The 22,285-nt window shown below is 51.8% G+C and overlaps 1 protein-coding gene across 4 annotated transcripts; it reads left to right on the top strand.

The window, feature by feature from the left end:
• Nucleotides 1-202: 202 nt before the first annotated feature.
• LOC100672448 (signal transducer and activator of transcription 5A) lies at nt 203-21,651 on the top strand. 4 transcript variants are annotated; one of them, XM_064271068.1, is made up of 19 exons: nt 203-367; nt 1,156-1,293; nt 1,621-1,777; nt 2,956-3,045; nt 5,849-6,023; nt 10,263-10,393; nt 10,653-10,804; nt 11,218-11,373; nt 11,794-11,973; nt 13,761-13,848; nt 13,949-14,071; nt 14,622-14,714; nt 15,152-15,358; nt 16,194-16,288; nt 16,388-16,518; nt 16,919-17,074; nt 17,727-17,793; nt 18,069-18,176; nt 19,611-21,651. In XM_064271068.1, the coding sequence occupies exons 2-19, from the start codon at nt 1,166-1,168 to the stop codon at nt 19,771-19,773; spliced, it is 2,400 nt and encodes a 799-aa protein (XP_064127138.1). In that variant the 5' UTR covers nt 203-367; nt 1,156-1,165; the 3' UTR covers nt 19,774-21,651. The 4 variants fall into 4 exon arrangements, with proteins under 4 accessions (XP_064127138.1, XP_064127139.1, XP_064127137.1 ...); XM_064271069.1 differs by having other exon boundaries at nt 204-363; nt 17,742-17,793; XM_064271067.1 differs by having other exon boundaries at nt 204-363.
• Nucleotides 21,652-22,285: the final 634 nt, after the last annotated feature.

Here is a 22,285-nt window from a genome sequence, read left to right as displayed (position 1 = left end):
GGACGCTCCTGCGGAGCCTCAGGCTGGCTGGGACTCCCGGGGGACCCCGCCGTCGGGGCAGCCCCCACGCGCGGCGCCGCCCAGCCTCGCGGCCCGGGGCCCGGCCGCGGCCGCCGCTGCGCACTCGCCGGGGAACCAGCGACCGAGGGCGGAGGCAGGGAGGGAGCGAGGCGGCAGGGAGGGGTGTTAGGAGAGCTCGCGCGCTGTGTATGGTCTATTGGAGGCAGCTGACCTTTGAGGAGGAAATCGCTGCTCTCTGCTCCTTCCTGTAGTAACAGCCGCCGCCGCCGCCGGGAGCTCGGGCCGGAGTGAGAGTCGCTGGCGGTTAGCCGGCCCCGCCGCCGGACGGCTCTGCCCCATCAGGTGGGTGAGTGGCCTGGCGGCGCGTCCCCGGCGGTGCGCGCGATAAGGGGTGCGCGCCTCCTGCCCGGGTCCCGCGCCCTGGGACCCCAGGGGCCAGACGGGAAGAGGCAGGGAACAGTCCCCGACTGAAAAGGAGCTTCGTTGCAGTGCGCACAGCTGACAAGGGAAGAGGATGGAAGGAGGGGGCCTGGCCCGCAGTGGGGAGGGGGCGCTGTCGTGCTGGACAGGTGACTCGGGGGCGCGGCTCGGGGGCCCAGCCGATGGCCAAGCGTCCGGGCCCCAACCCCCTCTGCTTAACAACTCCAGCCGCGTGCCCGCCGGGACCCAGCCGTCGAGTGAGAGTGGTCGCTGGCGCTGGCCTAATTTGGACTGTAACTACCCCTTTCCCAGATATTGGGACTCGGGGTCCGAGGCAGGGAGGAGGGGGAAACTCTTGCAGCCCTCCTGAGGACTTTGGCCCCGCTGCCATGTTTCTCTTTCAGTTTCTGGCAGTCCCCCCGCCCGCGCCCCCCCACCCCCTGGGGAAGCCCCGGTGGGGCGAGGGGAGAGGAAGAGGGGGAGGGCACCTGACTCTCGAGAGCCCCTCCCCAAGCCTCAGCGGGTTCCTTGTTAGAGAGAAGGGCGGCCTTCCCCTCCTCACCGTCTTTCTTCCCGCACAGGAAAGCGTGTCTGTGGGAGGGGAGGGGCTTGGCCTGACTGCGGTCCAGGGATGGGTGGGCACGGCCCGGCTCAGGGAGGCCCAGCTCTTGGCCTCTGTGGAGGAGGTGACCCTTCAGCCTCCGCTTGCCCTAGGTGAACAGCCATGGCGGGCTGGATCCAGGCCCAGCAGCTGCAGGGAGATGCGCTGCGCCAGATGCAGGTGCTCTATGGGCAGCACTTCCCCATCGAGGTCCGCCACTACTTGGCGCAGTGGATTGAGAGCCAGCCATGGTAGGTGGCCCCAGCCCTGCGCCCTCCTCTGCAGTCCCTACCATTCAGGCCCCTTGACCTCTGACTCTCCGCTTTGTAGATTGGTGTGACTCTCCTCCAGTCTGTCCCTCACTGTGCAAAAGGGGCGGTGTCCCTGGGAAAGGGGAACAGGGAAATGGAGAGGGGATGTTTCTAGACTCTGATGCCTGTGGAACTACCGGGAGCAAGTCTTGTGGGCCCTAGAGTGCCCTTAGTCACAAGCCTGGGTTTTCCATGCCCTTCTTGGTGCCCCACATCCTTGCCCAAGCAGGTGCCATAGTAGGCTTCTTTCCCCTGTCCTGCCCCAAGGGATGCCATCGACCTAGACAATCCCCAGGACCGAGCCCAGGCCACCCAGCTCCTAGAGGGCCTGGTGCAGGAGCTGCAGAAGAAGGCCGAGCACCAAGTGGGGGAAGATGGGTTTTTACTGAAGATCAAGCTGGGGCACTATGCCACACAGCTCCAGGTGGGTGTGAGCGCTGGGCCATCTATAGGGAGGCAGTGTCCGTCTGCCTTCTTCCAGCATCAGAGCCCCTGGGTTTTTTTCCTGGCCTGGCCGCTGACTCACAATGTGACCCTGAGCTTATCTGCAACTTTTCAGTGCTTCAATTTCCCCCACCCCCTCTTTCTAAATCAGACATGTCAGATTCCTTTACCATATTACAAAGCAAGGGGTGTTGGATGTTTGTCCCAAGAGAAGGAAGATGGGTGGAACGGCATGATGGACAGATCAAGCAAAGGAAGTATCTTCAGTGACAGCAGAAGGGATGGAGGTAGACTGAGTCAGGATTCCTCTGTTGAAGGAAGACTGGCAGATTCTGAAGTGAGGGAATATGGCAACCAGACACCCCTCTTGGGGCTCTTTGAAACCTGGGAGAGGAGCTGAACTGAGGGACGGAAAATGAGCAGAGTTGTCCTGAAGGCAAGAGCTGGATAAAAGGGCCTGGAATGGAGAGTTCAGATGTGAGGCGTAGTTTTACCTTCACATGGGGGAAGGGGAGAGGGGAAGGAGAAGAAGTTTTTGTGGAAGCAGGAAAGGGGTGTAGGTGGTGATCACAGTCAAGCATATATTGAAACTCACTTGTATTTCTTAATTTCTTAGAGAGCCTTAAATACAAACAGCATGGTCCCTGGGAAATAAAAAGTCCATCCCAAAAGAAGGAGAAAACAAGAGAAACTTGGGGTAGGGGGAGCAAATTAGGAACCCAGGAGCAGGGGTATAGTGGAAATTGCTTTGATCTTGGCATTAGATGCCCTGAGTCTCAAACTTGAGTTAGCTGCTTGCTCTCTTGTTTGCCTCTGGACAAGTACTTAACCTCTCTGAGCATCAGTTTTCCCATCTGTGATGTGGACATAATAGTTTCAGCTTATGTCATGGGGTTTCTATGCTGTGAGAGCCAAAGGGGATGGTAGATTGGAAGTGCTTTGTAAGCTGTGAGTTTCTAATTCACTGCCGACCAAACATGAAGACCGGGGAGGGGAAGTCGAGTCAAGGAGAGACAAGAGCTGTCTGGTGATAGTTCCTGAGGCTTCCTGGGGAAGGCTGAGGCAGAGGCTGGAGGAGAGGAAGGGGTGGTCATGGCACTGGATGGACATGGCTGGAGCAGAGTGTGGCCACTGGTGGTTGCTCTTGGATTCTTTCAGAACACATACGACCGCTGCCCCATGGAGTTGGTCCGCTGCATCCGCCACATTCTGTACAATGAACAGAGGCTGGTCCGAGAAGCCAACAATGTAAGTGTCCCATGGGTGTGGGAAGAGGAGTTGCGAAGTCCTTCCACACGTTCTTCTCCACAGACACAACTGCGTTTCTATAGAACGCTGGCATGAGGAGAACCAGTGAAATAAGAGACACAGGCAACTGTGAGAGGCAGTATTACATTCAGGTACAGAGTGACTGCCCATGTTCAATCTCGGGCTTTACCGCTTGCTAGCTGTCTGATTTGGGCAGGTTACTTAACCTCTCTGAGCCTCTGTTTCTTCCTTTGTAAAATGGGGATAATAACAGTACCTATCTCATAGGGTTGTTGTGAGAATTAAATGAGATACCATTTGGGCCTGGGATAGACAGACAGGACGATGGAAAAGAAGAGGGAGCCCTAAAACACACACATATCTGGAAACTTGATTGATGTCAGAGGTGACATTACAAATTGCTGGGGAAAATATTTGTCATTCACTAAGTGGTGGTGTCTGTGAGCAGAAGAGGAGCAAGGTCAGTGTGAGAAAAACTACCACAGGCAGACTCAGAGAAGCAAGGGCCAGGGAGGGGCAGATAGGACTCATCTCCCAAGTTCTGGAATCATAAAGGGGCTTACCGTCTGCATGGACAGTGGTACAAATGCTGTGTTGTCTGCAACAAAGCATAATGAATTTCTTAAAATGACATAGTAAGGACCTGAGAATAGTGCATAGGTGATTTTTAGTATTTATTTATTATTATGGATACTGATTTCGAGAATTTTAAAGCTCATTCAGTAAATACTTACTGAGGTCCTGCAGTGTGTCTGATGCTAGGCCAGGACTAGAGAAACAGGTAAAGGGCCTGGTCTCGCCTACAAGGGATTCAGGCAATGAGAGTCTCATTGAGAATCTGACTGACTGACTGCTGTGGGGGGTATATGGAAAAAATACCTAACTCAGGTTGGAGTAGGTGGGCGGGGGCTGTCCTGAGGAGAGGGATGTCTGAACAAAAGTAACAGCGCTTATGTGAAGGCAGGAAGGCATGAGCCATCTTATCACATCCGAAGACTTGCAGGTAGTTCAGTGTAGGTGGTGAAAAGAGAGTCAACAGGGGGGTCCCAATGGGTAAAGCTAGAGAGGGGTCAGAGACCAGGCCACAAAAAGTGGCATCTTATGGAGAGATGGCCACCCTTGAGTTGATACAAACACAAAAATGCCTGTAAACCTGCAAATGGATTCAGCTCAATTGAGAAATCCATGTCTATGGCAGAGGGGTCCTCATGGTCAGGGGACCTCATTCCTTCCCTTAGCCATCAAAGTATTCCTGAATGGCTCTGATGTTCTAAGCCTTGGGGATTCTATGGTGAACAAGGCAGACAAGGTCCTGGCACTCGGGAAGCTCACATCCTAGTACTGGGAGAGAGATAAGAAACAAACAACAGATGAGGACAGAACTACTTTAAGTGTCTTTCTAAATGTTTTTATTTATTTTTTATTGTTGTAAGAAACATACATAACACAACATTTGCCATTCAGTATATTTACATTTAGTGACACCAATTACGTTAATCATTTCCCACAACCATTCCCAATATCCTTTCTAAGTTTTCCATCATCATCAATAGATATTCACTGCTTCCTAAAAAATGATGTCCCTTCTACCCTTCTGCCTGTCCCTGATAAACTGCTAATAAACTTTGTTCTCTATATATTTGCTTGTTCTGGATAGTTCATCTAGGTGGGGTCATACAATATTTGTCCTTTTGTGATTGATTTACTTCACTTAGAGTAATGTTTTCAAGGTTCGTCCACGTAGTAGCATGTATCAAAAGTTCATTTTTCATTATGGCTGAGTAATATTCCATTGTGTGTGTATATTGTATCACATTTTGCTTATCCATTCATCTACCGATGGACGTTTAGGAGGGCAGTACTACTTTAAATTGGTCCATTATAGAAGGCCTTTCTGAAAAGGTGCGAGTTGAAGTGCCAGCCTGAGGAAGATTTGTTGCCAGGATGTTCCAGACTGATGGAACAACAAATGCACAGGCCCTGAGGCAGGAACATGTCTGTGTGTTCAAGGAACAGGAAGTAGTTAGTGTGGCTTGAGCAGCATGGAGTTGGGGGTGGAGGTAGGCAGAGGCAATCAATGAGGCCAGTGGAGGCTGTGGTAAGGAGTTTGGATTTCATTCTGAGACCAGTTAATTCCCTGAAGATGTGGTCCCCTCTGATCTGGGTGTTGAAGGAATGGATCAGAAGACCAGGTCATTTAAATGGCTGGATCCATGGAGGCCTTGTTGATGTCTCCCTGTAACTTGATTTTGGGGTCTCCAGGATGCCTGTGAAGAGGTTCAGCCTCTTCCTCATGGAAGCAGATTATTCAGTCACAAGAAGGTCTAGAATGAGGACACAGGCAATGTGTGTTCACACAGCTTCGTTCCCCACTGTACCCCAACACCTAGCACAGTCCTTGGCATTGGGTCAACCAATGAATGTGGAATGAGTGGACATTATTGTTAATAGGAAAACCCAGGTGACACCTGGGACATGTTGAGCTCTAGTCTGTGTGAAAGGAATTAGATAGGTTCTGTTTTGGAGACCTCTGGTAGAGGTGAGATCTAAAATAGAAATTTCTACTATGCTTTATGCCAGGGTCCACCAGGCCTCTTGTCTGTCCTCCCTCATTCCCTACTGTGCTCCAATTCTGGCAATTAACCATCCTCAGACTCAAATGACCCTTCTCCCTTACTTTAGATTTGGAGTTTGGGGCCTGTAGTATTGGTGTTCCACAAGGCCTGAAGTTTTCTCCCCTCCTCCCTGCCTGCCTGTTAACCTCCACCCAATCTGTCTCCAGTGCAGCTCTCCTGCTGGGAACCTGGTTGATGCCATGTCCCAGAAACACCTTCAGATCAACCAGACATTTGAGGAGCTGCGACTGGTCACACAGGATACAGAAAATGAGCTGAAGAAGCTGCAGCAGACTCAAGAGTATTTCATCATCCAATATCAAGAGAGCCTGAGGATCCAAGGTGAGGCCAGTGCAGTGTAACCAGGGGAGTTTGAAGAGGGAGTGTAGAACACTCTGTGAACTCCAGGATTGGGGCTTGGTTTGTGTCCATTTCTCCAGCACCTTGCCCAAAGCTTGGTAAGAGTAATTGGATCCCAGTGACTGAGCCTCTGATGTCTGCCACACTCTCTCTTAAGCTCTTTTCATGCATTATCCAATTCAGCTCTCAAACCAACCCCACGAAATATGTAGTTGTGCTATCCCTATTTTGCAAATGGTAAAACTGAGCTTCAGAGTGAATAAGTGACTTGTCCTAGGTTGCTTGTAAGTTGTACAGCTGGATCTCAACTGGAGGTATGTCATAAGATCCCTGTACTTTACTAATCACTGTTCTCTTCCTAATTTAATGGATATCTGAATGGATGAATATATGAATATGGACAAAGTGTTTCCTAACCAAAGCGAGGACTTAGGCTGGAAGACTCCTGATTGAACTAGCATGGGGACGGGAGGAGCTCTAGCAGTGCCTCTTCCTGACCCCCCTGGATAGGAGTTAGGGCTAGGAGGAGGGGTAGCAGTAGAAAATTCTCCTATCTCCAGGTCTGTAGCTTGCCAATTACTCCCATGATAAAAGAGGGAGGTAGAAAAATTGACCCAGAAGAAATTAACCCTAGGTACAATTTGAGAAGTCTTGAGACACGGCACACCTTCCTCCCACAAGGGGTCACTCCAGACTGACCACAGAGGTGTGCCACCCTAGCCTAGTGAGAAAGGGAGGTGTCAAGCTGTCATTTCCTTTGCTGCTCTTTTTCTAGCTTCTTAAGGCAGAACCTTAGATCACTGATTTTAGACCTTTCATATGGGGTTGAGTTTGGATATGCGTGTGTATATGTATCAAAGCTATAAATTTCCCTCTAATCACTGCTTTAGCTTGCATCCCGCAAATTTTGATTTTCATTCCTTTTGAAATATTTTCTAATTTCTCTTGGGAGCAATTCTTTACCCATACATTATTCGGAAACATGTTGTTTAATTTCCAAGTATTTGCTTTTTTCTAGATGCCATGCTTTATTGATTTCAGTATCACCTTGTTATTAAATTTCATGGTGGTAAGAGAACATATGCTGTATGATCTCAGTCCTTTTAAACTTACTGAGACTTGATTTATGGCCCAGCATACACTTCCCATACACTCATGTGCACTTGGAAAGGATGTATATTATATTTTATAGTTGTTTCATTTAAAAATGACAATAAACTCAATTATGTTAACACAAAAGGTACAGTTAAAAAAAACCCTGTATTTTCAAAATAAAGTTTAGAGTGTGGAGTGGCATTGCTTTACTTTTTTTTTTCCGGCAAATCTCTTTAATGTTAGGCTGAATGGAAGACAGCTGGATTCTGCCTTCAGTCACTTGTGACATCACACATCATGTAGCCTCTGGAAACCTCCACTGTACACTTGTAAGAGATTGAGTGAAAAAGGAAAATAACATCATATGATTTTATGAAAATACTTTTGGCTTTGCAGACCCCCTATAAGGGTCCAGGAACACCTGCCCCAGGGTCCACAACCTGTACTTTAACAACCACTGACCTGTATCTTACTGCTTTTGTTGGCTAGTTCTGCGGTTGCTGAGAAGTATCAATCTGTTATGCTTGTACAATTGTCTTTTTCTCCAATTGTTGTTATTGTTAGGTGCTGACTCATAGCGACCCTATGTACAACATAACAAAACACTACGCGGTTCTGTGCCATCCTCACAATTGTTGCTGTGGTTGAGCCCATTGTTGCAGCCACTGTGTCAATACAATTAGCTCTGTAAATATTTCCTTTATGTATTTTGAAGCTTTCTTGTGAGGTGAATACACACTTATAATTGTTATGTCTCTAATAGATTGATACCTTAATCATTATGAAATGTTTTTCTTTATCTTTTTGTCTTAAAGTCTACTTCAGCAGATATTAATATAGCTACTTGAGCCTTTATCTGTTTATACTTTACATAGTATATCTTTTTCCATTCTTTTTTTATTTAAAGTGTGTCTCTTGTAGATAGGATAAAGTTGAGTTTTCCTTTGCTTTTAATTAAGGTTTTTTAGTTCATTAACACTTAGTATAATTATTAGTACAGTTTATTGAGGTTTCCCATTTCACTGTTTTGCTTGCTCTTTTTTACCTGGGTTCTTAACTTTTCTGCCCCCCCCCCGTTTTTTTTAGTACTTTTTAGAATTATACTTTAACAATTAAAGCTGTTTCTTAACCCTTTCCTGTCTGGGTGCTAACCAAAAGATCAGCAGTTTGATCTACCAGCTGCTCCTTAGAATTCCTACGGGGCAGTTCTACTCTGTCCTGTAGGGTTGCTTTGAGTCAGAATTGACTCGATGATACTAGGTTGGCAAGAGGCCTAGGACATTGCCTAAATTGTAGTAGATGTCGCATAAATGTTGATGGGATGATTCTAGCCAGTCTTCCTCCCATCTGAATCCATCCCGCTCTGACCCCAGAGGAAGGACAACCCCTACCTAGAGTGGTAACAGGAGATTTCAGGCTGTTATTTCTCCCCAGGCCCTTTGACATGTTGATAATATTTAGGGTCCTATACCTGGGTTTTCTATTTTCTTGTTTACGGGTTTGGGTTTGGATCCTGGCTTGTGTTTGTACCCATCATGCGACATCAGTTCAATCTCACTTATCAAGTTCACCCATCAGAAATGCAGGCTGTTGATCTGTTTGTGCAAGGGAAGGCTCAGCTCCCTCCGTGGGCCGAGCAGCTGCCTCATGGCTCCCAGGGTCCTTCCAGAGGCTTCTGCAAGCTGCCAGGAAAGACCTGGCATAGTGAGGCCAGGCCCACATGTTGGGATCACCACCGCCCTCTGTGTGGAGGGCAGGATTCTGGAGGTCACTGTCCAGACTGCTCTGCAGTGTCTGTGCCTGGGTAATACTCTTCCTGCCCAGTACCCTGCAGGGCAATTGGAGCCATTATCCAAGTCCTCTTCTAGCTCTGGGCTTTTCCTGCTGTCTAGAGTTGTTTTTGCCTGTCCTAGCCTGTGTGTTCTGTGGGGAAAGGACTAGGTCGGTGAGGTGTGGCCTCAGAGGTCAGCCAGGAGCTCACCGAGACATGCTGATCTCACACCTTCTTGATGCAGCCCGAGTAAAGATACTGGGATTTTTAAAAAGGTTGTTGGAAGGAAAGAGTAATCCCAGCATTTGAGAAAGTGGTTATCTTTGGGAGGGAGGGATGGCTTTGCAAGCAGAGGAGGGTGTACAGATGGCTTTAATGGTGGAAATGTTTGATCTCTTAAGCTGGGTTGTTGAGGCACAGGTGTCCCTCGTATAGTGTTTCTCCCTTCCCTGTGTCTTAAGGGCTTCATAATAGGTTTTTTGGGAAAAGGTAATAAGGGCTTACTTAATCCATACCCTGCCATTGATGAAATTGCTAACAGCCAGTGTCGGGAGAAGCTGCCTCCCTCCACACTTTTCTGAGAGAATCTTGCTGGTTCTGTGTCCCCGGTGGGCCCTGGACTCACTCCCTTGGCTGGTGGGCCAGGCTCACTGTGGCAGGTCGGCCATGCTCACCTGGACAAGGAACTGGCTGTTGCCTGATGAGGATCTGGGTGTGAGGGACGGGGCTGAGCAGTGCTTGTCTGTCACCCACTAAGCCCTGACCTGTAACCCATTAGCCAGCCAGGACTAACTCTTAGGTAGTGCTTCCTGTGTGCTTGGCACTTAGGTAGCACTTACTGTGTGCCAGGCAGTTCCTTGAGCATTTTTCATGTCATTGCTTATTCAGTCCTCACAGCAACCCCTGAGGCAGGTGCCGTCATTCTCCCTTTTTACTGGTGGGGAAACTGAGGCCTGGGCAAGTAAAGTGATTTGCCCAAGTTCACCCAGCTGATAAATTGGAAGGGCACCATTCAGACCCAAGCAGTCTGTCTCCAAGCCAGACCCCATGTGAGGTGGGTAAGGCAGCCAGTCATGCAGGGAGGCCACGAGGGGAGGACCAGGGACTCTGAGAACCGTGTCACAGGAATCCTCAGCTATACTCCTGAACATCTGTCCCCCCCGTTGCCCGGAGGGAAGCGCAGAGTCAGGAGCCTTCTGAGGGAGCCCATTCGTCTTTGGAAACGACAACTTGCCATTGATGGGGTATCGGACCCCTTGAGGGTCTTGCCTCAGGAACAGGGGAGTGTGGCTGCCCTGGGCTTCCTGCTGGAAGCTGGGAGGACATGGCTGTGGGTGTCCCGTCCCCTCCTCCAGCTCAGTTTGCCCAGCTGGCCCAGCTGAACCCCCAGGAGCGGCTGAGCCGGGAGACAGCCCTCCAGCAGAAACAGGTGTCACTGGAAGCCTGGCTGCAGCGTGAGGCCCAGACACTACAGCAGTACCGTGTGGTGAGTGGGGTCCTGTATCTTCCCCCCAGCAGTGGGGGTCCTGCCCTGAGCTCTCTGGGGTCCAGAAGCCTGGATGGAGTCAGGAGGAGAGCAGGACCCAGGAGAGCAGGCACCCAGGTTCCCGTGGGCGTGCGAGGCAGAGCAGGTCCGGGAGAGGACGGGCCTGTGAGGGACTGGTCCCCAGGCCCCTGTACTTCTCAGCAAGGCCCGGTGGGGTTGTTCTCGGGAATCCAGAGGGCCTGCTCTCGCCCGCCCCCAGGAGCTGGCCGAGAAGCACCAGAAGACCCTGCAGCTGCTGCGGAAGCAGCAGACCATCATCCTGGACGACGAGCTGATCCAATGGAAGCGGAGGCAGCAGCTGGCCGGGAATGGAGGGCCCCCCGAGGGCAGCCTGGACGTGCTGCAGTCCTGGTACTGTGAGGGGATGGGGGCAGGGCTCAGGGTGCTGGTTCCGGGCTCATCTGCCCCCGAGTAGATGTACAGCCGGCTGCCCTGTGTTGTAACAGCTCTTATTTCACCAGTGGTTCCGGTTCCTGGGACAGTTTTGTGCCCACCCCCGGTACCTCCCCCAGGGGGTCACCGTCTTGGGGAATGTGGCAGGGCTGGGAGGGTGCAGAGTGACCCTGGGGCTGGTTGGACAAACCAGGGTCCCTCCTGCTCTGTATTTCTCTGTGTTCTGAAGGCAGCTCTGCTCTGTGCCAAGGGTAGATGCTGGGCCAGGCCCTGCTGGGTGGGGCGGGGCTGTGTCTTGGGGGGTTCTCTCAGGCTGGTGGAGGGGCCGTGAAGTCACTGTCCTTCCCGGGGGCCTTGGGGCTCCTGCGCAGGTGTGAGAAGCTGGCCGAGATCATCTGGCAGAACCGGCAGCAGATCCGCAGAGCTGAGCACCTGTGCCAGCAGCTTCCCATCCCAGGCCCCGTGGAGGAGATGCTGGCTGACGTCAACGCCACCATCACAGACATCATCTCAGCCCTGGTGACCAGGTGACTGGTGCCCTTGGCCATGCCAAGAGAGGCAGGGACAGTCCCTACAGTGGTTGGTGTGAGAGGGCAGCAGGTGCTTTCCCTGACCAGGAGCTCCTGCATGAATCCCTGTCTCTGCCTCTCACCACTATCTTCTCTGTCTCTGGTTGCTATGGCTGCTGAGCGCTGCCCTTGCCCAGTTTCTACTGGGGATGCCGCATGGGCTGCCCTTGCGCCTTGCAGTCGTGCCAGCTGCTGAGAAGATCATTTCAGTTCCTTCCCTCCTGCCATCCTCCAGACTCCCTGTTGCCTCCCTGGGATCAGAGGGCGTGCCCTGTGCTTGTCCTTCGCCTGCTGCTCCCTGTGGGAGGCAGCCTCCCAGGCAGAGGGCCCAAGAGCCCTTTCCCTGAGCCAGCCTGTGGTCATCTGTGTCCCCTGCAGTACATTCATCATCGAGAAGCAGCCCCCTCAGGTCCTGAAGACGCAGACCAAGTTTGCAGCCACAGTGCGCCTGCTGGTAGGCGGGAAGCTGAACGTGCACATGAACCCTCCCCAGGTGAAGGCGACCATCATCAGCGAGCAGCAGGCCAAGTCTCTGCTCAAAAACGAGAACACCCGCAAGTAATTGTGCTGCTCTGTCCCTTGCCTGCCTCTCCCCAAGCTCAGATTTAGGTGCCTTGATTGTGTTCTACAGGTGGGGCCCTGTATGGTGGGGACAGCATGGCTCCCTCCTGCATCCTTTTGTCCTGGAATTCCAGATGTGCCCTGGTGTCTCCCTGGTTCTCTGTCTCTGTCCTGCTATACATTATATTCCTCCTGCTCTGAGCCTGGCTGATAGTAGCTCAACACATATTGCGCTGCCTTGGTGTTCTAGTGCCTTTGCCTGACTCATAGTATGTCCCCAAGTATTGCCCTGCCGTGGTGTACTAGTGCCTGTACTAAGCTTTGGGGATACAACTTGATCCAGACAGAACTTGGTTCTGTATTTGCCCAGCTTGCTGGCTAGCAGGGAAGGCAGCAGACAGTCGACAAGTGGTTGTAAGTATGGCTGTGTGACGAGGGAGATGTCTACGGCTCTCTGAAAGTAGATGATGGTAGGGGTGGTGAAGAAACGATGGTTTATTCTCAGGCCGCTATTGAAAGGGGGTAGAGATGGAACACTTTTTAAGGAAGAGACTGGCATGTGCCATGTCCTAAAGAAGGAGCTTCTAGAAAGGCATGTGTGGATAGAGAGCCCAGACATGGGGCTCGGAGCAGACCATCCATGAAGTGTGCAGTGAATGAGTGATGTGGGAGACTTGGTCCCCATCCTTCACCATCTACTTTAGAAATGTTTACTGAGTGTTTGTCATGTGGTCTGGGAAAAGAATGTTGAAGGCAATAAATGAAGCTCTTGCTGTCCTGTTGTTGTTGTTAGTTGCCTGGTTCTATGCCGTGTTCATGATCTTTGGTATGTTTGAGTCCATAAAGCCATACTAGGGAGAATTATTATTGGATGATATTCTGTTGTGGTCCATATGGTTTTCATTGGCTGATTTTTGGAAGTAGATTACCAGGCCTTTCTTCCTAGTCTGTCTTAGTTTGGAAGCTCCGCTAAAACCTGTCCACCATGGGTGACTCTGCTGGTGTTTGAAATATTGGTGGCATAGCTTCCAGCATCATAGCAACATGCAAGCCACCACAGTATGACAAACAGATGGGTGGTGGTCTGCTCTCTTAGAACTTCTTATATTTTACCGGGGGAGGTGGACAACAGTGCATTTAAAAAATAAGATGGTTTCAAAATTGATAGATTCGGGAAAGAAAATTAAAACAGGGTGATGTCCTAGCACCTGGGTATGTGTGGGGTAGGGGGTTGAGCAACACAGGTGGTTGAGGAAGGCCATTCTGAGGAGACATTGGAGCTGAGAACTGAATGACGAGAAGGGAGAGTGTTTGGGGTGACAGGAAAGCAGGTGCAACAGTCCTGAGGTAGGAACCAAGCTTGGCACATTCAGCAAGCAAACAAGGCCGGTGTGGCTCGCATGTCCTGAGTTAGGGGAGAAGTACCCAGTGAGGCAAGGGGGGTGGGCAGGGGCTAGATCACAAAGGACCTTGTAGGCCATGGTCCTAGTTTTTAAGTACTCTAAAAATTATTGCGGCTCCCTGAAACCTCCCACATCTGTCTCAAGGCCCAAGGAATTTTTAACCTAAGAGTAGAGGCCCAAGCCTCACTTCTGAAGACCTTTGGGCACTCGCAGGTTGATGGAGACGACTATAAGCCCGTTAGCACTGAAGCACACTCTTGGAGGATGGGGGCAGGGGCTGCTGGCAGGGCTTTCTGGACTGAAGACCCCAGACCAAGGTCCAGGCAGGACCATGCTCCTACCCCGGGCTCACGTGAGCTGGGGCACCCCTCTCCTTTGCAGCGAGTGCAGTGGGGAGATCTTGAACAACTGCTGTGTGATGGAATACCACCAAGCCACAGGCACCCTCAGCGCCCACTTCAGAAACATGGTGAGGACAGGCCCCAGCCCCGGGAGGGAAGGTCCGTGCAGAGCTGAGTCCTCAAACCCAGCTGCCATCTCCCTGACCCCTCTGACCTCGCACCCTACAGTCACTAAAGAGGATCAAGCGTGCTGACCGGCGGGGCGCAGAGTCCGTGACGGAGGAGAAATTCACGGTGCTGTTTGAGTCTCAGTTTAGCGTTGGCAGCAATGAGCTTGTGTTCCAGGTGAAGGTGAGGTCCCTCCCCTCCTCTTTGCTGGAAGCTTCTCAGTGGCCCAAAGAGGTGACGTGGTCTGCCTGAAGCTACACGGCTGGATTGGGAAACAGACAGCTGGAGAGTTCTGAATACTCATATGGGCCTTGAACCAGTTATCTGTGATGACAACAGAGAACCTACTTTAACTCCTGGTTCCTGGTTGCTAGAGGTCCCTGGGTGGTGCAGACAGCGTGTTTGGCTGCTAACGAAAAGGTTGGAGGTTTGAGTTCACCCAGAGGAACCTCAGAAGAAAGGCCTGGTGATTTACATCTGAAAAGTCAGCTATTGAAAACCCTATGGAACACAGTTCTACTCTGACACATGGTTACTGGTACCTGGTTGCTAGGTTAAAGCTTGCACCAGCCCACAAAACTTAGGCAAGGGGCCAGTGAGAAACATGTTGTATTTTTTGGTTGGTTTTGTTTTTTATTTGTTGCCGGTGGGTGAGGCATGTTCCGTCTTGCCCCAAGTGGAAGGCAAGATGGTGGTCACACCCCCTCCACTCTCATTTCTTGGATTCTCGCAGACCCTGTCCCTTCCCGTGGTTGTCATTGTTCATGGAAGTCAGGATCACAATGCCACTGCCACTGTGTTGTGGGACAATGCCTTTGCTGAGCCGGTGAGTCCTCATGGGACCCCTGCCTCAGCCTCCCAGGCCCCAGGCCCCCACCCATTAGTCCCCTGCTGAGTGATCCTTCACCACCCCAGGACCAGAACAGAGCTGAGCTGAGAAGGGCAGCTGATGGCGAGTGTCCCTGCCCTTGGGGACATCCTAGGGTGCCTGCCTAGGCTGCAGATTTTCTGGCTTGGGGGCTCCTAGGTTTGTGAGCTTGGTCTGTGGGCTCTGGTCTCTGATCTTCCTCTGGTTTGTGGTTCCTGATCTCTGTCCTTAGTCCCTGTATGTCACCTCCTTACCCCCATCCCCTGCATTTCTGTCACCTTGTGTCTGTATCTCCTTTTCTGGTGTTTTCTCTGTCCTCTCTGTGACTTGGTATCTGTGTGTGTGAGAGAGAGAGAACTGGTTTCAATTCCCTCAATCTGCCTTTTTCCACTCAGGGCAGGGTGCCATTTGCTGTGCCGGACAAAGTGCTCTGGCCGCAGCTGTGTGAAGCACTCAACATGAAGTTCAAGGCAGAAGTGCAGAGCAACCGGGGCCTGACCAAGGAGAACCTCGTGTTCCTGGCGCAGAAGCTGTTCAACAGCGGCAACAGCCACCTGGAGGACTACAGCAGCATGTCTGTGTCTTGGTCCCAGTTCAACAGGGTGAGGACCACAGCCGCCAGCTGCCTGCTTGGGATCACCAGTGTCCTGCCACCCTCCCCCATCTCAGACAGAGTACTGCCCAGGGCCACCTCCCCACCACCACCCTCAGCCAGCCTCTCCTACAACCAGGAGAGATGGGCTCATACCCTGGGAAAGGCCAGCAGGAACCTTGCCTACTTGTGCTCAGCAGGAGAGTCAAGGGAGGATGAAGGAAGGAACATGCAGCTGGGAGTCAGGATCCCTGGGCTCTAGCCCTAGATCTGTTAACTAATTTGCCACGCCCTTCTTCTTCTCTATGCCTCAGTTTCCCCATCCATAAAATGGTGGGATTAGGCACGAATGACTTTGGAGGTCCTGTCCAATCTTGACAATTCTTTGCACCCAACACAGACCCCCACCCTCTGCAGTAGAGTCCTTGGGTGGTGCAAACAGTTAAGGTTGATGGTTCAAACCCACCCAGAGGCACCTCAGAAGAAAGGCCTGGCGATCTGCTTCTGAAAGGTCACAGCCTCGAAAACCCTATGGAGCAGTTCTATTCTGCCATCATGGGTCGTCACTTGTCAGGAGTCAGAATGGACTCACTCAATGGCGACTAACAATAGCGACAATAATAACACCTCTCTTCCCCCATGGGATTGTCTTGGGCCCCTGTGTCTTAGAGGCAGGAGGGGAATTTACTCTCTGGTTCCCTAACATATGGGTTGGGGGTTCTCTGTTCATGGACTATTTGATGGAATGTGGGGACAAGTAGGGGTGAAGAGTTGAGGGCAGGCAGGGGTGGGGCAAGAAGATACCACTGGACCACCTGACTTGGGGTCTCCTGGGGGGCTGTCAGGAGAACTTGCCGGGCTGGAACTACACCTTCTGGCAGTGGTTCGACGGGGTGATGGAGGTGCTAAAGAAGCATCACAAGCCCCATTGGAATGACGGGTGAGACATGGGGGGACATGGGGGCTGGGAGGCTGGCCACGGCTGCAGGGGACAGTGGCTGTGGGCCCAGCAATGACCCCTTACGCTCTGTGCACCCAGGGCTATCCTAGGGTTTGTGAATAAGCAACAGGCCCATGACCTGCTCATCAACAAGCCCGATGGGACCTTCTTGTTGCGCTTTAGCGACTCGGAAATCGGGGGCATCACCATTGCCTGGAAGTTTGACTCTCGTGAGTGCCCCTGTTTTACCCACACTCTGGTTCGTGTAGTCCTGTCTTCAATTTCCTTGCTCCCGCCTCCCCACCAGGCCTGTGCCCTTAGAAGGCACCTGTTGGGAAGGCAGGCCCTGAGCTCAGCGTGTGGGAGGAGCAATGCTCAGAAATGCATTCTCTTTCCTTTCCGCCTTGGAGCCCCTAAAACTGCTGTGTGGGTCCCTCCACAGTTTTGTGCCATGACCCAGCCTTGCTGGTATCTACTCGCCCACAGAATGTTCCTGTGGCTGCTTCCTTCCCTGTGCTGAGGACAAGGACTCGGGTAGCGGTGCAGGCTACTGACCTGCAGAAACCTAGGGTTCCCTGCAAGCCTGCCTTACGGCGATGGGCTGTGGGAATAAGGTTATCTTTTCCGCAGCTGACCGCAACTTGTGGAACCTGAAGCCGTTTACCACGAGGGATTTCTCCATCCGCTCCCTGGCTGACCGCCTGGGGGACCTGAACTATCTCATCTACGTGTTCCCTGACCGCCCCAAGGATGAGGTCTTCTCCAAATACTACACCCCTGTGCTAGGTGTGTCTTGCCCCAGGGCCCTGCCGCCTGAGGCCCCCAGGCCGCCCCTAGCCCCTCCTCAGACCACAAAGCCAAGGGGCCATTTCCCCTGTGGGTTTTGCTCCTTGGGGGGCAGAACGCAAGTGGAGCAGCTTTCAGGGCTCACAGCTGAGGGGAGGGAAAGAGAAACCCCCAGCCTGGCTTTCTTCTCTGCAAAGTGCAGAGCCAAGAAGGACCACTAGCACTGGCAGGGAGGAGCTGGGATCATTCAAACCCACAGGGAAAGTGCTACTCCCATTTTAATCAGCTGCTCTCACCACTCTCCACTCTCAGACCTTCCCCCAACTGAGCACAGGAAGCAAAATGGTCAGGTATTTTTTCTCTTCAACCTGTCCCCAATCCATTGGTTGAGTTTGCTTCTGTTGATGATTTTGTTGCCTTGGCACAGGTAGAGGTGGGGAGAAAGGAAGCAAATGGCCAGGAGAGGAACCAAGAGAAAGGTTGGGGTTGAAGCCAAGGGTCTAGGTGACCCTCAGGCTGGGTCAGTCGGCAGGTAGGAAATCTCATTCCTGCCGAGGCCCTACTCGATGTATGTGTGTGGGGGAGACTGTTTCGGAGTAGGGGGTGGCTTCCACCCTATGTGGGAGCACCCAGACACTGGTTCTCATTACAGCTCTCCCCTTGGCAGCTAAAGCCATTGACGGATACGTGAAGCCACAGATCAAGCAAGTGGTCCCTGAGTAAGTATCCAGGGTCCGGGTCTGGTCTCTGCCTCTTTCTCCTCCCCCGGCTCTCCTCACCCGACACTACCACCCCTCCCATCCACGTGCCCAGCTCAGCTCTGCCCTGGGGGGGGAACTGGGATCAGTTGTGATGTGGCTAGTGCCCAGGGTTGAGTGGGGCACTTTACCCTACACTCCAAAAAAGATATAAAGACCCCTCTGAGCCCCCTCCCCACATCAGCTCCTACCCGGGCTCCCCCTGGCCGCTGAAGCTGCTCTGCTTCCTTCCACAGGTTTGTGAACGCCTCTGCAGACTCTGCTGGGGGCAGCGCCACGTACGTGGACCAGGCCCCGTCCCCAGCTGTGTGCGCCCAGGCTCACTATAACATGTATCCACAGAAGTAGGTGGTATTCTCGTGGGGGTCTGCAGGGGTGGAACTGGGGACTTGACCTCAGACTGGACCCTGGGTGGCTGGTGGGCAAAGGAATCCAGAGCTCCTCTAGGCCTGAGACCACCCAGTCTAGGCCTGAGCTCTTCATGTGCCCAGGTGTAGGGCAGGCGAGATCCAGCCAGCAAAAAGGATGGAGCGTTGCTTTGGAAGGTAGATATAGGAGGATCCAAGTCCTGGCTCTGCTACTGACTAGCTGTGTGACCCTAGAAAAATTGTTGAACCTCTCTGATGATGCTCAATTTCCTCATCTGTACAGTGGAGGCAAGAAGACCCAGGTCATGAGGTTGGGGTGAGGATTAAATGGGACAGTGTAGGTAAAGCACTTGTCAAGAGTGAGCATCTAAGGGCTTGACACATAGCAGCGGTTAATGGGGTTGTTGCAAAAGGTTGATTCACTCAGCTGCTAACAAAAGAAAGGCCTGGTGATCTACTTCTAAAAAATCAGCCATTGAAAATCTTACGGAGCACAGTTCTACTCTGATACACATGGGGTCACCATAAGTCAGAGTTGACTTGGTGGCAACTGGTTTGGTTGTTATTAGGAGGGGGGCGGGCACGGGGTGTCAGTTGCCCCTTCCTCTGGAGTTCCCGGGGTGGAGAATTAAGTCTCCTCTGAGTGGAGGGGGTGGTCTGGGCTGGGTGGAGATTGGTCTGAGAGGCAGCAAGCTGCAGTGGGATGACCTCAGGCCTGGGAATCACAGATTGAGAACCCAATCCTGACTTCATGACCCTACAGCCGGGCAGCTTTGAGCAAGTTTTCTAACATGGCCGAGCTCAGTTTCCTCCTGTATAAAATGGGATAAATACCTACCTCACGGGTGGCTGTGAAGAGTAGAGGAATGTGGTTAAAAGGCTTGGCCATCGTAGGTGTTCGCAGAATGTCGTTAATTTCTGTTGAGTCAATTCTGACTCATGGTGACCCCAAGTGTCCAGAGTAGAACTGCTCCATAGGGTTTTCAGTGGCTGATTTTTCAGCAGCAGATGGCCAGGCCTGTCTTCCGAGGTACCTCTGGGTGGGTTCCAACTGCCAGCCTTTCGGCTAGTAGTCAGCGCTTAACCGTTTGTGCCACAGGGCCTCTCACTGGATGGAGCCTATGATTTAATTGCATAGCTGCAAGGTGGCCAGAGCTCACTGCCCAACCACCTCTTTTTACAGATGAGGACAAGGAGAGGGAAAGGAATTCTCTAAGGTCACTCAGTGCAGCGGCAAGAAATGAGACTAGAACTGGGATGTCTCCCAGCGAGCCAGTGACTGTGACCCAGGCTGGGGGAGCCGTCCAGCCAAAACAGTTCTATTCCCATGAGACTCTGGTTTGAGTGGGGAGTGGGCTTGGGGCTGGGAGACATGCCAGCTCCCTCTGACAGCCCCTCTCTCTTTGCCAGCCCTGACCCTGTCCTCGACCAGGATGGAGAGATCGATCTGGACGAGACCATGGATGTTGCGAGGCATGTGGAGGAACTCCTACGCCGCCCGATGGACAATCTGGGCCCCCCTCTTGCTCCCCCAGATGGCTTCTTCACCGCAGCCAGGGGCTCGCTTTCATGAATATCCACACTTCTCTTTGGAATCGATATTCAACGTGAAGGGTTAATATTGTGATTTTAGCATTTCTCTGCATACGATGCCTTAGCAGGTGGCATGTACACACATGCGTGTGCATGTGTGTGAGTTTGTGCAAGAGGTGCGCCTCTCTTTCGCAGCCAAGCGTTTGTGGCTGCAATAGCAGCGGCCTTTTTCTTTAGATCAAGGCATCCAAGAGCCCACTGGGTCTGTCTGTTGTAGAAGAGACTGAGCTTCTGTCACTGGAAGGACTCAATGCAGGCAAACCGAGTTCTCCCATGTCCTTTATCTGCTCAGCAGCTACTTGGATGAAATTATCCAGGAAGGGGAAGGGAGACAGGTAATGTCTTTAAGCTAAGGTGTTATTCATGAGGAAGAAGCTTTGCTGTCCCCACGTGTGTGTACGTGCATATACATACACGGACCCTCCCAAGTCATACACGGGCCCACCCAATGTGTGCGTATATGCATATACATACACGGACCCTCCCAATGTGTGCGTACATGCATGCATATACATACACGGACCCTCCTAATGTGTGCGTACATGCATATACATGCACGGACCCTCCCCGTGTGTACATGCATATACATGTGTACTGTCAGTGCATGTGTGTATATATATTCATATACATACGTACGTCTGTTCTCATGCACGTGTCGGTCCATTGATCCCTTCCCTCAGAGAGGCTGAGGTTCATTCTGGGGTAACATTTTATACTTTATCAAATGAATGTGGCCTCCAGACTTTTCTTGCCAACTCCCCAAGAGCTTGTCTAAGCCATTAGCTGCCTTTAAGTCAGCTCTTGACCCATGATGACCCCATGTACAACAGAAGAAAATGTTGCGTGATCCTGTGTCATCCTCACAATCGCCAGCATGTTTGAGTCCCTCTCACTGAGGGTCTCCATGCCCTCACTGGCTCTCTACTTTGCCAAACATGATGTCCTCCTCCCACAACTGATTGTCTAAGCCACAGTCATGCCCTTAACACAGTAAAAATCAGTTGCCAGGTTGATTCTGACTCCTGGCGATCCCATGTGTGTCAGAGTAGAACTGTGCTCCCACAGGTTTTTTCAATGGCTGATTTTTTGGAAATAGGTTGCCAGGTCTTTCCTCCAGGGTGCCTTTGGATGAACTCAAACCTCTAACCTTTCGGTTAACAGCTGATTACATTAACCGTTTGCAGCACCCAGCAACTCCCTTAACGTGGTAGAGTTGGTTTGAGTCACGGTTCTAAGAGCTGCGCTGAGTATGTGGTTTCTTGGCCTCCGGGCCTTGAGCTGGGGGCTTGGGCTTCAATCTGTGATGCTATTGCCCACTTGCCTGCTGTCTCCACCCACCCTATATCCCTGCCCCTCCGTCCAGCTCCAGCCTTATATCCTTGCCTCCCTGTTAGCAACTTTGCTTACAGAAGAGGTGGGAGAGGGGAAAGAACTGGTCTAGGACACGGTGGCTGAACAGGGCCTGGACTTGCAGAGTTGACCCCTCCTCTGGGGAAAAACTGCGACAGCAAGAGCCAAGCAGCCAATCGGCCATGTTGTGTGTGCCCATGGTCTCTGGAGAGCGAGGTAAAAGCTGATCTGACTCTGTGGGGAGGTGGAATCTGGAATAGGCCTCATCACCCTTGTGTAACTGGCCACAGGTTGAGAAAGCCTTGCTCCCAACCACACACGCTTCTTCCTCAGCAGCACTATGACAACCAGGGGTAGCTGAGTGTGGAAGAATGGCAGTCCCAGGTTTAAACATTGCTGAACTCTGAAGGAAGGTGGGACTAGAAGAGTGATTTTGTACTTTGTACATAAACCACACATTTGTGTAAACTGTAACAATGTTTTTGAATAAAATATTTTTTGTCATAAATTTGCCGGTGTGGTCTCCGGGGCTGGTGGGGCCCCCTGGACTGGAGTCATCTTGTTCCTTTCCTCCTGTGTGGCTGGTACTATAACTTCAGCCTGAAGCAACAACTCTACCCTCTTTCTGTGGTTTAAGAGTCCTGGGCCACCCCCACAATAGTGTCAGTGCCTCCTGGAAGGCTAAAGAACTAGGTTAAAAAACAAAACCAAACCATTTGCCATTGAGTCGATTCTGAGTCATAGTGACCCTATAGGACAGAGTAGAATTGCCCCATAGGGTTTCCAAGGAGCAGCTGATGGATTCAAACTGCCGACATTTTCGTTAGCAGCCTTGGCTCACTGCAGCTCTTAAGCACTGTGCCACCAGGGCTCCTAAAGAACTAGGTTGTGGGGGTATATTCCCAAGAAAGCAGGAGACGAGTTCATTGAAAAGCAGGGCAGAAGTTACAGTGTGGAGAGCATGCAAGGAGGGAAGAACTGTGGGCCAGGCAGCCACAGCTGTGAAGGATCTTGAAGCTGGCAGCTGAGGGCCAGTACCAAGAGGATTTCATCCCTCCCCAGGCCAGGGGCTGCAGCAACAGTCCCACCCTCCCCTCACCTCTTTCCAGAGACCAGCAGGTGGCACCATCCCCCCACCACCG

This window comes from Loxodonta africana, chromosome 18 (assembly GCF_030014295.1).
Source record: "Loxodonta africana isolate mLoxAfr1 chromosome 18, mLoxAfr1.hap2, whole genome shotgun sequence".
In the NCBI taxonomy this organism is placed as follows: Eukaryota; Metazoa; Chordata; class Mammalia; order Proboscidea; family Elephantidae; genus Loxodonta; species Loxodonta africana.
This window is presented reverse-complemented; position numbering and strand designations above follow the sequence as displayed.

Excerpts from the sequence above, each read along its gene's own strand:
- LOC100672448 (XM_064271068.1), top strand. The coding sequence starts at position 1,166 with ATGGCGGGCTGGATCCAGGCCCAGCAGCTGCAGGGAGATGCGCTGCGC. Across the intron at positions 1,294-1,620 it reads TGGATTGAGAGCCAGCCATG|GGATGCCATCGACCTAGACA; the intron begins GTAGGTGGCCCC and ends TCCTGCCCCAAG. Across the intron at positions 16,289-16,387 it reads AAGCCCCATTGGAATGACGG|GGCTATCCTAGGGTTTGTGA; the intron begins GTGAGACATGGG and ends CTGTGCACCCAG.